Source organism: Oryzias melastigma, linkage group LG6 (genome assembly GCF_002922805.2).
Source record: "Oryzias melastigma strain HK-1 linkage group LG6, ASM292280v2, whole genome shotgun sequence".
Classification (NCBI taxonomy): Eukaryota; Metazoa; Chordata; class Actinopteri; order Beloniformes; family Adrianichthyidae; genus Oryzias; species Oryzias melastigma.
In genome coordinates, this window is record NC_050517.1 from 14,924,642 (window position 1) to 14,938,132 (window position 13,491).

General features: G+C 40.6%; 1 protein-coding gene across 7 annotated transcripts in view; it reads left to right on the top strand.

Annotated features, from left to right (window-relative positions):
* LOC112152347 (coiled-coil domain-containing protein 136) overlaps positions 1-13,491 on the top strand; it is a 36,835-nt gene that overhangs the window by 4,878 nt on the left and 18,466 nt on the right. For 3 of the 7 annotated variants that reach the window (XR_002920282.1, XM_024281859.1, XM_024281860.1), the window contains exon 1: positions 1,158-1,279. The exons of 2 other annotated variants lie outside the window; for them this stretch is intronic. Coding sequence is in view for 3 of the 5 variants with exons in the window: in XM_024281859.1 (XP_024137627.1) it covers positions 1,189-1,279 (91 nt within the window). In the remaining 2 variants the exon portion in view is untranslated. Of the gene's footprint in view, positions 1-719; positions 1,118-1,157; positions 1,280-11,963; positions 11,986-13,491 lie in introns of those variants that run through there. 2 more of the 7 variants (XM_024281861.2, XM_036212303.1) reach the window with 2 other exon arrangements.

Below are 13,491 nucleotides of genomic sequence, written 5' to 3' on the forward strand. Positions count from 1 at the left end.
ATGTTTTCAGTTTTTTTACTATGTTCTTGTTGCATTTTTCCTCATAGTTCTTTATATATGAAGACAAATAAAACTGCTTTTTTGAGTGTTTCTTCATTCAAAAACATTAATATTCCTGATTCTTTCATTTCTTTCTTTCTTGAATCTTTATCTTTCATTTATACATCAACTTCAGTTAAGAAGTGAAGCTTTAAAAATCAACAACATAAAATAAAACTTTAGACTCTTCATGTGTTCAATACTAAAGTTTAGTTATGACTTTACTTTTTAACTTTCACTTGAAGAACATTATTTTAAAGAACCAGTACTTGAATACAATTTGTTGACTATTCATTGATAAAAGGACATTTAATTAGAAGTTAATTACAGTTAAAGGGTGTTTTTGTGCCAGATGTAAAAAAAAAGTTAAATTGATCATTCTGGGACACTTTTATCTTTCACTTTTAGTCATTTTCTTTACTTAATTCTAATTATCACTTATTAAAGAGGCTAAAATGTCACAATAAGCTAGTTTTGTGATGTAATTCCTGAAGTTTGAGATGTATTATGTATCCGTCTTTGGCGCAATGACAGCTCAGGGTCAGATTATTCCGACTATGGTAATCCTCTTCTTTTAAAGAGATTAGAGGAAAATGTTTGTCTGAAAGACATGAAGGAGAATGTATTTCTTGTGAGGAGGGGAGCGCGTCCTGATGAAGTTGGGACAGACGTGCAGGAATAGTAAGCAGGAAGGGAGGTGCAGGAGAGGGGAGGCGCGTGCGCGCGCGGAGACGGAGCTTGCCGTCTGGCAAAACAGCATCCTTCCCTTCCCTCCTCTCCGCTCCTCCCCTCTTCCCTCTCGGCATCTCTCCCACGCTCCCCGGCTCAGCCCTCCGCTCCCCGGACCCTCCCAGAGTCTCCCGCGGCGCGGCTTGTTTTTCTCGCCGCGCGTGCTAGTGTGCAGGCCCGCTCGGCTCGGCTCGGTCTCCCCGCAGCGGAGGTGGGCGTGCGGAGCCTCTGACCCTCGGTCGCCCACACTCGCGTTCTCCGTCTCTGCTCTGCTGCTCCTCGGGGGAGGAGGGGGTTATGGACGGACTGCGCTTACCTCCGCTCATAGAGGAGGCTCTGGACTCCACAGGTCGGTGCAGCTCTCTGCTTTCCTTTTTTTTCCGGTTTGTGTGAGGATGATCGTGTGCGTGGAGGTGGGAGATGTTTGTGAGGAGCTGCCGGTCCGGCGCGCGGCAGACTCGCTCGTGCGTGGCGCAGACTCGGGTGTCGGATGGAGGCAGCGCGCTGTCAGGTAAACGCAAAGACTCCGCGGGCCTCACGCGCGGCCGAGGCTGCGGGGATCGAGTGCTGCGGTGACCTGCGGTGTCACTCCAGAGTTTGAACGTGAGAATGAATGTGAGGAATGCGTGGAGACAGAGCAGCCCTGTGCGGGACGCAGAGGATGTTTACCAGCATGGAGGGGCTCAGAGGATCTGCTGGACTTCCTGTCAAAACTGCCCTAAAACTGAACTTTCTCTCACGTGATTGAGCTGGATAGAGGGAAGACTATATAAGGCAAACTTGATAACTATAACTTAAACTAAAAGTTAACAGAATTTGATGAAATGTGTACCCCTATGTGTTACTTCTTTGTTTTTTGGGGGGTAACTGTTATACTTTTTGATTTTTTGAAGCCATTTATGCCCCATGAGGACATCACACTGGTGTTTTTGATATTCACACTTGAATTGTTGCAGGTAATGCAGTTTGACTAGTTCTGAAACAACTAGTTGGGACGCCACAGTTCTCGATTTCAAACAGAATGTTACTCCATCGAAGTGAATCGTGGGGGAAGTCAATTGTTGCATCTTTATTGCATATCACAGTGTCTTGGTTTTTGTTGTTTAACTTTCAGCACATCCCATCAGAGGTCGCCACAGCGAATCAGCACATTTGGTTTGGCAGAGAGTTTTTAGCCGGATGCCCTTCCTAACACAACCCTGAGTTTTATCCGGACTGGGGACTGGCACAGGGAGACCCAAACTTAGGTCCGCTTGTGGCTACATAGTTACGCAGTAGCCCAACAGGTCATTTTTAAGGATCAGCACTGGATTTTTTGGGCACAAGTATTTTGTCTGCAAAATGTTTTTTTTTTGTGGCCATAAATCAACTTTTTGTGCACACAAATTAGTTTTTCTGTGGCTACAGGTTAGCATTTTGTACGCTCAAAATAGGGTTTTGTTGGCGCAAATTAGTTTTTCATGGCCTCAAATTAGCATTTTGTGGGGACAAATTATTTTTTTGTGGCCATAAACTGTTTTTTTGTGTGCTCAAATTAGCTTTTTGTGCAGTCTTGGTATTATGAGGATACAAATTAGTTTTTCATGGCCACAGATTAGCATATTATGTGCTCAAATTAGTATATTTTGTGGGCGCAAATTAGTTTTTCGTGGCAGGAAATTAGCTTTTTTTGGGCTCACATCAGTATTTTGTGGTCACAAATCAGTATTTTGTGGCAAAAAATAAGTATTTCACTTGCGCAAATTAGCATTTTGTGCGCACAAATGACTGTTTTTGTGGGCTCTAATTAGTTTTTAATGGCCATAAATTAGCAATTTGTTGCCTCAACGATGCACATTTTTGTGCAGACAATGCTAAATTTAGCACAGATTTGCATGTTGTGCACTCAAATTAGTTTTTAATGGTAAGAAATTAGCATTTTATGGGCTCAAATTTGTAATTTTTGGTCACAAATGAGTATTTTGTCGGCACAAAATTATTTTTTGTGACAAGTAAGCATTTTATGCATTTAAATTAGCACTTTGTTTACACAAATTAACATTTTATGAGCACAAATTAGTTTTTTGTGGCCACAGATTAGCATTTTGTGGGCTCAAATTAGGATTTTGTCAGCACAAATGAGGATTTTTATGGGCACAAATACATTTTTCATGGCAACAAATTCGCATGTTGTGTGCTCAAATTTTTATTATATGGGTGCAAATGAGTTTGTGTGGCAAAAATAAGCATTTTGTGCTCTCAAATGAGCATTTTGTAGGCTCAATTAGTTGTTAGTGGCCACAAATTAGTAATTTGTGGCCTCAAAATACAAATTGTTGTGCAAAAAGGATAATTTGTGGTCACAAAAACTAAACAGCACAGAAAATGCTAATTCATTCTCACAAACTGTTTATAAAATGCTAATTTTTGGCCATAAAATACTAAAGTGTGGCTGCAAAAAGCTAATTTGAGTGCAATAAATACTAATTTGTTGCCACAATTATTAATTTGAGGGAAGAATTTGTTTGTCATGTTCAGGAGTCTGTAATATTTGCATGTTTTCAGTGAAAGTGTCGAACAATTGAGCTAAATTTATGAAAGCTTTAGTGTTTATTGTTTTATTGCTTAAGCAGAATGAGCCACCTGAAAAGTTTACTTCATTGTTAATTGCTTATTGGCAAATTAAGAAGTGTATTATTTTCCTGAATTTTTAGTTTTATCGATGGAAATATTGATCTGAAACAAAACTTACATATTTTCTGAGGTTTGAACTAAATTGAGGGGAAAGAGAATCGTTGCTTCCTTTTCATTTTGCATTGTGTAAACTGATCTTTAAATCTCCAAATGCGGCTGAAGTAGAATCGAACTAGCACTCTTAGATTAAAAACTCTGGACATATATGAATTTTATAGAATAGATTCTAAACGTCAATTCCTATGTTTTATTGGGGTCAAAAGTGTAAAACGAGAGACCTGCTTAGTGATATTCAATAATGTATCAACCATAATAAGGTGGGAGCTGTCTCAGGAGAGATCTTTCCCTCCTAACAAGCATGTTCCTGTCTCCTGAACTCCAGGGACCTCCTCTTTTATCATGTTCCAAGGCACGCTTTGACCTCTGAATCCCGTCTGATTTATAACAATGATAAAATTTCAAACAAATGTAAACGAATTTTCAATTATGTTGTGATTTATGTGCGTTACATGCACTCCAGATGGATTTTACCAGTCAGTTCCTCACTGTAATTGGGGTCAGCTGTAGCTATGAAAGTCGGGTGTCAGACAGAGGTGACTTTTACTGTCTTCCCTTATCCTTTGGGGAATAAATCCCAGAATCCTTTACTCTCGCAGTGTTTGAGCGGATCGATAAAACATCGTTGGACACATGCTTGACTTTTTGCAAGGTGTCTTTCCAGCGTGATTATAATCTCGCACCTCCCACCTGCACAAGTCGCCCAACATTTTTCTTTGGATCTGCGTTCCCACTCGTTCCTGCCCCCACTTACTTAGAGTCCTCTCTTCAGCGCCCACACACCCTCCAACACACACACAGATGTACTCACAGACAAACCTCTGCACCTGCCCACACCATCAGCCCACACACCTTCTCTCTAGTGTCCTCATCTCCTCCCAGGTGTGGAGCGCTGCAGAATCTCCCATCAGCAGGTATTCGTCCCGAATGGCTCACTAATGAAAAACAAAGTTTCTGCCTTTTACATAAACTTTTGAAATGTAGGAGAAACAACTAGCAGAAACAAATGTAGCACGCTTTCCCACCTTCAGGCGTTCCAGATCCTGTTTTTTTCTTTCTGAACGCTGTGGCTTAAGTGCTCCATTTTAAAAAATATGCTTTGAAAGCAATCTGACAAAGCAAAGTGTGCAATCTGTTGTTCCGTTGCTGTTGTTGTTTTTTTCTCACAGTTAAATATAGAAACTTTGCACAGCTTTTTTTTCCCCACAGATTTAGCTTCTCCCTTCCCTGAAATGTTTGCTGCTCATTACTGCACTGTTTCCTTTTTATCCAGCTTCAGCTGTGGCTTCTCTCCTCTCCACCCTGCAGCTCATAGGTGATGTAACACCTCCCTGAGAGAGATCGTTCTCAGGTGAGGGGGGTGGATTTGAAATAAAATAAGTTTTTGCTGCATTGCTTTGAAAAAAAAAAATGTTTCCAGTTCATGTAAATTAATGAAACTGTGAAGCTACACAAACATCTTTATAAGCAGCAGAAATAAAATCACACTTGCACATTTTTGGTGCACGCTCTATTTAATGAGGCCTAATTATAGCACATTTTTCATTGCCTTTTTATTCTATTGACCTATTTTTCCTCCAAAAAGTGCAAGCACAGATTTTACATTTTGTGATGACGTCGGTCCAACTTCAGTGCTGTTCGTTTTCAGGTTTAGGTGAAAAATTGCTCACAAAATGTAAAAAAAAATACATTTTGGTGACTGAATTTCCTCCGTCTGAGGGGGAAAACCAGGCAATTGACAGGCAGAACGGTTTCCATGGGAAGCCAGCTGTGGATGAAAACAGCTTTATTGCCATGGAGACTTTCCGTATGTTGATGCTTTGGTTGTTGTTGGTGCTGAGGATGAACCTGGGGGGGTGGGGGGCTGTTCCACCAGATTAGCTTCATGGAGCTCCAAAGCAGGTAAAAATCCAGACACTTCAATTGCATCTCTATAGTCAGTTGCTTTTCCTCCTTTTCCTCCTCTCCGCTCCGTATCACGTGTTGCTAAGGAAGTGCTCCAGTTCAAAGAGGGGAAACTGCGTCAGCTGCTTTCCAAAGCAGGGGTTGGATGGGGGGTGTTGTGCATTATGCATGGTCTCCAACACAGAGACATGCACACACACGCTAGATTCTACATACGATGCATAATGAATGTGAGCTTATCAGGAGTTCAGCAGGTCTGGGCGCTAAGCGTGACACGCCGGGCTCAAACGCACAAACACACGCAGCACACGTTCACGGCTGAACACAAGCACCGCCACCAACACGTGTCTAATCTGTTTTTTCACGGTTCAGCAAGGCACCATCACACCACACCTGTGATAGCCTGCAGGTTCAGCTTCCTCTGAGCTGCTGCTGTTTTCACAACACAACTAAAGCGGATGTCTCACCAGCAGTTAGAGGGGAATATCTTTGCCACATGACAGCTCGAAGCAAAAGAACCAGGAGAATCAAGGGTATGAAATGGAGTTGAGGAGAAGGGATGTCTCCTGCTGACCCCTCCGCTTTGATGAATTACCATTTTCCTTTTATCTGTGCGCTCTCTGGCATGTTTAACCCTCAGATCAGTCATAACTTTAAAGCCACTTGCCTGACTTGGTGTCAGGGACTCAGACTTTTGGATCCTCTGTGGCTCGTTTGATTTGCAGACTCTGGGGATCGGGCTCAGACTGAGGCTTCCTGCTGATACCCCGTAACCTCCAACCCCTTTGATGTGGTCTCCAAGCGTTTTGGCTTTCTTGGCTAGGTGAAGCTGAAACTGACGGGGAGCTTCACTGTGGAAAGAGGTTTTTAGTGGTGTGTAGAGTCGTTTTGTTCCTGAACTAATCCTTTGACTGCTTTTTGGGTGAACTTGGCAACATCAATTTGAGCTTTGTTCATCTAACAGCATCAGTCGCAAGCTTGCATTTTGTATTTTGTTTTAATGTATGTTTTAGTTTCCTAAACTTTTTTTTGTGAGGGCGACATAGTTGTTTTCTTCTTTGACGAGGCCGGGGTCAGTTTGTAGGCTAACAGAAAATGTTTAACAATCACAGGATGACACTGTTCTTTCTTGATCCACAGAGCATCAACACTTGAAAAATATAGTTACTAGGTTTATATCGTGATATATATATCTTTATCACCTGGTATGAAAAAAAACTATATCGAGGTATAAAAAAAATAAATATTACCCTAACCTACTTATCACTGGCTTAAGCATGCTATAAAGAATCACTCTGATCTTTTTGGTTGTTTTAAAAGAGTTCCCAGATGCCTTTTTACTGTGAATATACTGCTTGGTTTGTAGGACATAGTTTCTGCAGAGTGACAGGAGTTTATTAGAAATTCGCCTGACTTGTCTGTGGCACTGTTAGCGCTGAGACAACCCCGCCCCCTTCTCCTCCCCGTTACTGAGCCTGTGGCCTTCTCTGTGTATTTTCTAAGTCACAAAAAAAGTCCTTTTCAAACAGCACCTTTTTCATCTGCTCCTGATTCACACTGATTTGAATAAAGAAATATCTAAAAAAAAAAAAAATTATTTTTTGAGCTTAGTTTTCTTTATAAAGTCTTCCACCATCAGAAAAATGCTACAAGGACATGTTAAAAAACACAATTTTATTAGAGTGGCTCTTTAATAACAGTTGGTCTTTATTTTTGACATTTCTTTTGTGACTTTTTTGTCATATTGTTTCTGCCTCTTCCATTGCCCTTTCCAAACTCTTTTAAATTACACTTCTGTTGCATGATTGCTAGTTGCACAGCCCTGCTTTTAGGAAAAACTCAAAAGATCTATTTTTATAAACAGATAAAATTGAGTTTCTGTAAATTCTAAAAGGCAAAACATTTCGAAGTGACCCTCTGGGCTAAGTCCCATTAAACATCTGTAGAAGAAGATGAAACTTGCTACTTGGAGAAATCTCCATCACGAATGGAGAAGTTATTGCTAACAGGTGCAGAAATCTCATCAAGGAAAGTGTTGAATTGCAGAGATTACCTCTAAAAGTTGTACAATATATACAGTAAGAGTATCATAATTTATCTCCAGGTCTGTTTTATATGTTGATTTACAGAAAATGATTGTGATGAACAATTTGTATGCAATGCCAGATTTTTATTGGGTGTTTTTAAGTAATTTTCTCTCTTTAGTCAGTATTTTGCTGACTATTGTGATCTTTTCTTTTATTAATTAATGAGTACCAACTTTTTTGTCCATCCGTGTAGCTAATCCGTGCATAATGCATTACTTTAAACCCTTCTTTATCCTCTGAGCGTTTTCCCATCCATCTTTCTCTGCATGACTCTCTGATCAAATCATCACTCCTTTCTCAACTTTGCAAAGCCCGGATTTCACTCCTTACTTCCTCGCCAAGCACTCAATCAGAAATAAAACAAAGGAATTATGTCGCCTTATGAATGTTTAAATTTCATCTATTCTGAGATGTTGACAGAGAACACTTGGCTGACTGCTTACTGCTTTTCTGAAGTGTCACATTGTCTGCACTGACATGGGGAACGTGTTTGGCTGCAATGTGATAAGGAAGGAATGTGTTGTGCATAGATAAAGTTGTCCTCTGCCTAGAGCTGTATGGCTGCTCCTGAGATGACTCCGCTGTCTGTCACGGCTCTCGTTTGCATGCTAGCGTCTACGACTAATGGAAGCTCCGCATGACTGAAGACCAGCGGTGAACCAACTGTGCAGCAGAGCGATCGCAGGTGTCACCACAGCTCACTCTGCCGCATAATGTTTTTGACATTCACTCCCGGGCTGAGGTGATAGAGCTTCCTCAGGAAACGAAATGATGAGCAAGGAAAGTTTCTTTTTTTAATTCTCTGAAACCATTGAAATGTGTTTAATCAGGGAGGGAGAAGAATAAAATCAGAGACATTGAAATTTAGAGATTTAAAACCAGTTTTTTGATGTACTAAGAATGTTTATATCCATTAAAATGTCTGAATGAAAAGACAATTGTCTGAAGGCATCTAAAGACGTCAGAGAATGTGTAGTAATGTACTATTAAAGAGCATAGAGGTGTACTTTTTATGATAGGTCTTTAGGCTTAAATATTCATAAACATGGGCGTGGCATTTTGCCTTGTAAATGTCATGTTATTCTAATGATAAGTATGATAAAAAAATGATGTAGGAGTATTGTTGGTGTGTGTGAGTGTGGCAGTTATCAAAGTCAACGAACAAGCAGTCTTGCTGATAAAAGTGGAGTTTTTTTTATTTTTATTTTTTTTATATATCATTCCTACCTCTGATTCTCGACCTACCTGGTGACCTGCTGGTTCCATGGTCCTGCTCACAGGAAAGTTTTGAGACTTTTCTCAAGGCTTAACCTAGTTCATGACAGAAAGTAATTCTAACCCTCTGCTTAAGCTACAAGGGATAGCATATTTTCTGTGCTAACAGACTTACACTCAACATAGAAAAGAGTGTCTTTTGGCTGGACATTTTGTTACTCCTCAGGGCGTCGTCATCTAATACATCGTCTTCTGGCAACACCGCCAACGGTTGGATGACTTGGTTTCACACGATCAACCTCAAGTCTCTGGCCAATCTCTGTAAATTAGGATAGTTGAAAGATCACATGATTAGCGACTAGCTCGGAGATCACACATTGAACCCCAAGGTCGAATCCAAATTCTTCCCCTGCCCCTACAGCTGCTCCCTACCCCTACGGCTTCCGACCTTGACGACTTCTCCCTACCCCTAAATTTAACCCTCCAAGAGAAGAGTTCTAGAAAAATAGTGTCTTTAAATTTGGACGACACTCCCACTCGATTACGTCATCAGCATTCGCTGGTCATCTATGCTAGCGTGTAGCTTCCAGCGCTCCAAAAATATATAACACCAATTTTAAAACTTTAAAAAGGTCAAACTAAAACAAAAAGTCATAACTTACATAGCGTGACGCAGAATACCCTTGGCTCGGAGGGCTCCGTAACCCTTCCCTCCAAATGCCCCCACAATTGGAGGGGTAGGGAGAAACCCTAGGGGTAGCGGAAGAATTCATATTTGGCCTATGTTGAGACAAGTGTCACCCAATGACCAACTATTGTCAAAGTCTGTAAACATTGCATTTCAGCTGTAGTTGGCCAACCTGGTGTAATCACAGCCGACCCCAACCAATTTCCTGGGCTCCACTACATTGGCACAGACAGTTGGTGGAGTCGCTTTGCCCCAGAACCTCTCTTTTCAGTGAGTGAAGATTATGGTATGGCGGAGTGTGTCCAATTGCTGTTCATGTGAGAACTTTGGCTGTAACTCTCACCACTTCTTCTAGCCCAGCAATGGGACAGTGTTGGTAACACTATATTAAACTGAAGCATTTCTCTAAAGTGTGTACATTACCAAGCACTCACTTGGCCAACCAACCCTGACTTTCATTCATTTTGAAGGCTTATACACGAAACCTTTTAAATGTCACAAAATAGAACAAAGCTGTTGCCCCTAGTCCCCACTCAGTGAATCTACAACTAGACACATTATAGACAGACACACTAAGGAACTGAGAAGCTATTTAGTTACAGCCACATTAAATTAGCACGGTGTGTGTACTGCTACATTCTTGGTCTGTTATGATGCCAGGACACTCCCTCCATTTACTTTTCAAAGTATACACCATGCATAGTACTAACTTGTGACCTGTTCTATGTCATACTGACAGAGGTCAACCCTTGGTCACAGTCCTGGCCGTCCCTCTTTACCTTATTGGGCTGTATGATGGCCTTCAACTATCAACTAGTCATTGAACCAGCTGTGCAGCCAATCATTCCACCTCTTCACTGACTGCCCCTCACTTTGCGTGACAGTGCTATAGTTGAGATGTGGAAGCCATCGGAAGCAATTGGTATCATGAAGGAAGTTGTTGGATCTCCTTAGATTACCAACCAGGTACCCTAATTGAATACCTAATAAAGTTTTCCTCCCTGACAAATACCCAATGCTCATGGCCGAGGTGTTGTTTGGATTTGGTTATGGATTAAAAGTCTTCATGAAGCTTGATCTTTGCCAGGGATATCTCCAAGTTCCTATTCATCTTTACAACTGTGACCTAATTTTTTTCGTGACATACATCCATCCATCCATCCATCTTCTTGACCGCTACTTCCCTTTCGGGGTTGCGGGGCGCCGGAGCCTATCCCGGCTACTGAAGGGCGAAGGCGGGGTACACCCTGGACAGGTCGCCAGTCTGTCACAGGGCCTCAATCACACACCCAGTCACTCTCACATTCACACCTAGGGGCAATTTAGAGTCACCAATCAACCTATGAAGCACGTTTTTGGACGGTGGGAGGAAGCCGGAGTCCCCGGTGAAAACCCACGCATGCACGGGGAGAACATGCAAACTCCACACAGAAAGGTCCCAAATCCCCCAGCTGGGATTCGAACCGGGGCCTTCTCACTGTGAGGCGAGAGCGCTAACCACTGCGCCACCGTGCAGCCCTCGTGACATACACTGAAGTATTTTGCTCTACAGCCTTTGGGTCTAAGATCTGCTTCTAAATGTTGGCATCCCCGGTGTCACTGTGTACTTCGATGACATTGTGGTTCATTTGGCCACATCTGCTCTGCACAACAATCGCCTTTTCAGGGTCATTGCTTGCCTACCACATCCTCACCCTAAATGGGCGCAAATGTTATCTCTGTCATTACTTTTTGATTGAGACTGACTGGCCATGGCTTGAACCCATTCCACTCCAACATACAGCTCTTTTGCACTTGCCAGAACCATCATCCCTTGCTCAGCTCTCTTTCTTTTTGGGGAGTTCTGCCATTTTTTACACTTCCTTCTCCTCTGTTATAACACAACTGCTGTATGTTCTCTTAAAGCAGGATACACCCTGGTCCTGGACTCTCTCATGTTCTCAGAATCTCTTATTTTCGCACCAATACTTGAACAGTTTGACCCTCAGTCCCATCTTTGTGATATGCGATGCCTCCAACATAGCAAGTGAAGCCACCTTGTCTCAACTTCATCAAGGACAAAACCCCTGATGACGCCTGGTTGTCTCACAGATACACACCACTACGAGCAAAAGTATTCTGTTGAAGCGAGAGAAACACTGTTCTTAGTTTGGGGATACGAGAGATGACATGTATATCTTTATTGTTTCTAGAGTCCACCCCTGGTGACCACCCAACTCACCTGATGGTACCAGTCAGGATTTCTTAGAGCCTCACCTGATCCTCATGATGCATACTCCTTTATAGCCAGTGGTCTCATTGCAGGAGCTTTAGAGCCACTCTGTTTTTTTTCTAAAAAAGGTTCAGTCAGTAGCCTTTCCAGCCTTTTTAATTCTTCCAGACAGCATTTTTTTTAAACTGGTGTTATACTTTTAAACTGGTTAAAATGTAATTAAGCCAATAACAAAAAATAAAAATCACACTTGGATTTTTTTAGGTCAATTGAGGAGAGCAATTTTACAGAAAAGAGTTGAGGCCCAAGAACTCAGCCCTGTGGGATCCCAAAGGAGAGAGGGACAGTGGAGGATTGGAATCTTAAGTTTCACACAGGAGGTAATTTGTGCTCTCTTTTCCCACAGCAGTGTCACAGGTACCCACAATGCAATTGGGATCCAACATATCAAACACCAACGTTAAGCCCGTTAGATCAAGTTCTACAAAATCCTCAGAGACAAAAATGTAGAGACATTTTCAGTCACAACTCTTTGTTTTTAAATCTTACTGTTGTTGGTGCTAACCTGTTTACAGGTGAAGGTGAGTCACTTTCAGAGCTACATAACTTTGTTTAGCCTAAATGTTGTCCTTTTTCACTGCAGACTAAACTTCTCTGTAAAGTTTGTTTTCACCTTTATATGTTGTAAATAATATACGAGAATCTCATATATTTAGAAGCCAAGGGACATTAACAAAAACAACAAAAAAATACTTTCAAACTTATGCATTAATAATTGCAACAAGGGCACATTCTGACAAACTGCACCATTTGATAGCTGAAGTCACTGCAGAGCTTATATAAATCCTCACATCTCGTTTTAGTTATATTTTAAAATGCCTTTATTTTTTCTTTGATGTGCACACTGAGAGTTTGGATGTGAGGGTAGCATTTGATGTTTTAGGTCAACAAAGAAAGCCTTCTCTTTCCACAGCCAAAAAAAATATTATTTTTAGAGAATTATTTTTGTCTTCATTTAGCTGCAGGAAGTTTTGATTTGCAGTTGTTTATATTTGGAGGCAAAGTTATGGCCGAGCCTCTGGACTTCTCTATAGTGATACTGTCTTCATTGTGGCTCCCTTAAATTAAAAATAAGACCGCAACCCCTTTCCTGTGATTCAAAAATGTTTAACTTATAACTATGTGATGCAGATTAAATAATATTTTAAATTACAACATATGTTTTTTTTTGTTCCATTGCATCGAACCACTTTGGCTAAAAATTGACTTTAATTTAGAATCTATTTAAAAGCAAAAGAAAATAAGTGATTTTTTTTCATAGCTGGAAATAAATCTGATGTCGAGAGCCAGTTTACGAGGACTTTTTAAAAAAATTATGACTTTAAATCTTGTAAATTTACAGGAAAAAGTAGCAGTTAAATTACAAGAATAAAGTTGTAAATTTATGACTTTAAAAGTTATAGGCTAAATTTATTACTTTTTTTAAAAATAAATTTGCGACTTTTAACCTCTTAAATTTACAAAAAGAAAACTTGTTAATTTGCGAGATTTAAAGTCATAAATTTACAAGAAAAAAAACTTGTAATGATACATTTTTTGCGGCCTTAATCCTCCGTCGTACAGCTTTGTCATCATTTTTATTAAAAGAAAAAACAACTTTATGTTTTGCCCGTTTGCCTCCATATATATTTGACTCTAGGGTGTTACTAGTTTCTATAAAGGCAAACATTCACGGGGACCACCTCTGATTGGCATTCATTTATTACAAATATACTCCCAAAACTTTGTATTGAAGTTAACTGATTTTTGTATCTTTAAAATATTGCAAACTTTTAAAATTTGCATTTAAAAGATCAGCAAAAGACCTGATTCAATAAACCACAACA